At 42.1% G+C, this 2,396-nt stretch overlaps 1 protein-coding gene across 1 annotated transcript; it reads right to left on the bottom strand.

The window, feature by feature from the left end:
• Positions 1-1,500: 1,500 nt before the first annotated feature.
• On the bottom strand, positions 1,501-1,959 carry LOC127328257 (senescence associated gene 20-like). The gene has a single exon (XM_051354869.1). The coding sequence runs from the start codon at positions 1,957-1,959 to the stop codon at positions 1,501-1,503; it is 459 nt and encodes a 152-aa protein (XP_051210829.1).
• Positions 1,960-2,396: the final 437 nt, after the last annotated feature.

The raw sequence follows: 2,396 nt of genomic DNA, 5'->3' as shown, positions 1-2,396 counted from the left end.
TCGACACTTTTTTAGGATCGTAGCAAGTACTTTATCTGAAAATTGGAGTGGTGTCATTTTGATCCATATTTGTTGTACTTGCTTCAAAATGAAACCCCTTTCGGTCATTTAGAAAGTGAAAAAACATTAAACAAAAACCTGGAGTTTTATTTCACATTGTTGTTTACCATTGTAAAAGGTCTATTTGTGCAAAACATGGGCGCATTAACATAAAAAATGTTCTGAAAATGGTCATTACCTTGGTGATTTGTTTGATGTTGTGAAAGTTCAAATCTCGAAGGATATCTCGCGAAGAAAGTTTTTAAAATATTTTTTGGAAATTCAAGTGGGGCATTTTAGTTCGGAACTAGAACCCATAAAAGGACTCCATGCCAAGGAATGGAACTTGTTGTCCATTTTATCATATTATTTAATTTTTCAAAGTGGCGAGTAAATTGTCGGCACCATTTTTCATAGCAAGCCGTTGATTTTTCTAAGCCCCTTCCATATCTTCAATACATCCCTACATGGATACATGAAAACGATTTTGGAGATTTTCTAGAACAACATACAACACACCTCTAGTTCAACAATGGATTAGTTTTGATAAACTGGCAAAACATTATTTAAATGGGAGAGTGTATAGCAGAATATATAGAAATTTCAAAATCTTTTAACACTAGCCCTCCACTACTGTCTAGTTTATCGAAAATTGAAGTGGTGTCGTTTTTCTCCATATGTCGTGTACTTACTTCACATGGCGACCCCCTTTTAGTCATTTAGATAACAATAAAATAACCAAAAGTTGGGAGTCCTTTTCACATTGGTGTTTACCATGGTAATAAACATATTTGTGGAAAAATTGGCATATTAGCATGAAAAATGACATGAAAATCGCCAATACCTTAGTAATTTGAGTTGTAACCCTGAAAGTTCAAACATTAATTTAACATTTCAGAAACACATCACACGCTAAAGTAACATAAACATTACTTGATATTTGGAGGGTTCCATTTAAACATTTTTGCCTTTGTGTATACATAAGAGTTGTAGCTGAATATTACTCCAGATCCTGCCCTTGTATGTTGAGTACATATAAGATAACCTAACTATCTAATAACTAATTTAGCTAAACACCCTCTTTGTCAGAGGTATGATGACTATTTTTGCTGATGGAGGGGCCTTCCTAGAGCCCAAGGTATCGGTGTCCTTGGCGGCAGACGTTTAGCCTTGTGAGTCGTCACCCTTCAAGTTGGGCAATGCTGGTGCCATGGTAGAAATTTGGGATGGTGAGAAGGAAGAAAGATAACTTATGAACGGGAAGCACATAGTATCTTTTCAGATTAATTTCTCCCCCACTAAAGTTTAGAACCATATTTACATCATGTGCACATAATGTTTTTGGAATCTACTTTTCCACATTCTATCCCCTGTCTTGAAAGAAAAACCTATTTTTTTACAGCACTTGTACATACTGTCTTCCACCTAGCCAAAAAAAAAAGTTCAGATAGTGTAGGATCGTCATATTGCGAGCACTAGGCCTGGCATGGAGCGGCCCTTAAGGCTGGTGGACTGGCTCTCCCACACGGCCCATACCACATCCTCCTTCGCTGCCCGACCCAGTTCCCTCACAATCACCGACGTGTTGAAGTACTCACGGAAGCTCGTGATGACTCCGGCGCGAAGGCACCACGCGTGTACCCAGTAGTCTTGCTTCCCAGCCCACCCCTCTGCCACCACCCACCCGTCTTCTCCGAGACCGGCGCCGACCTCTGCCACCCTCACAGGCGCGAACCGGAACGCGGCGACGCCCGCCGCCTCCCCCGTGAGAAGACGGCGCATGTGCTGGCACCGACGCGGACCGTGAAACCACCAGTCCAAGTCTGCCGCCAGCAACTTCGTCACTGTCACCGCGTCGCCACGGGCCAGCGAGGCATACAGAGACTCCACCACCTCCCGGTTCGACTTGGACGCCCCCATGGTTAATTGGATGCTTAAGCTGCGTGTGCAACTGCAAATATGAAGCTGGGAAAATAGCTAGCCTGCAAGCTAGTGTTCTGTGAATAGTTGAGCTCAGAACATGAGAAGGTAGCTGTATTTGTTGCAAAGAAGAATGCTGTTGGACCTATATATAGGCTTGCTTGGGGTTGCAATGAGCATGACAACACATGACACACATATGAAATTGTAGCGGAAATTATATATATGTCCAACGTCACATTCGTGCACATATATATTATTTCAGGTTCTGAGACACCGAGGATTTGGACTATTTGATTTAGGTCTCTTTCTCTACCCAAGCAGGATCTTGGGAGCAGGCGAATTTAAAATTATAGCAGAACGCCAGGATTGATCTCTACACCTAATCTATGCAGCTGAAGCATGTTGATTCGTACGGCTTGACTTCAAAACCGTGG

Source organism: Lolium perenne, chromosome 2, assembly GCF_019359855.2.
Source record: "Lolium perenne isolate Kyuss_39 chromosome 2, Kyuss_2.0, whole genome shotgun sequence".
NCBI lineage: Eukaryota > Viridiplantae > Streptophyta > Magnoliopsida > Poales > Poaceae > Lolium > Lolium perenne.
The sequence above is the reverse complement of the archived record's forward strand: the minus strand, read 5'-3'. Positions and strand labels throughout refer to the sequence as shown.

Bases quoted from the DNA above. Each gene is read 5' to 3' on its own strand.
- LOC127328257 (XM_051354869.1), bottom strand. From the start codon at position 1,959: ATGGGGGCGTCCAAGTCGAACCGGGAGGTGGTGGAGTCTCTGTATGCC.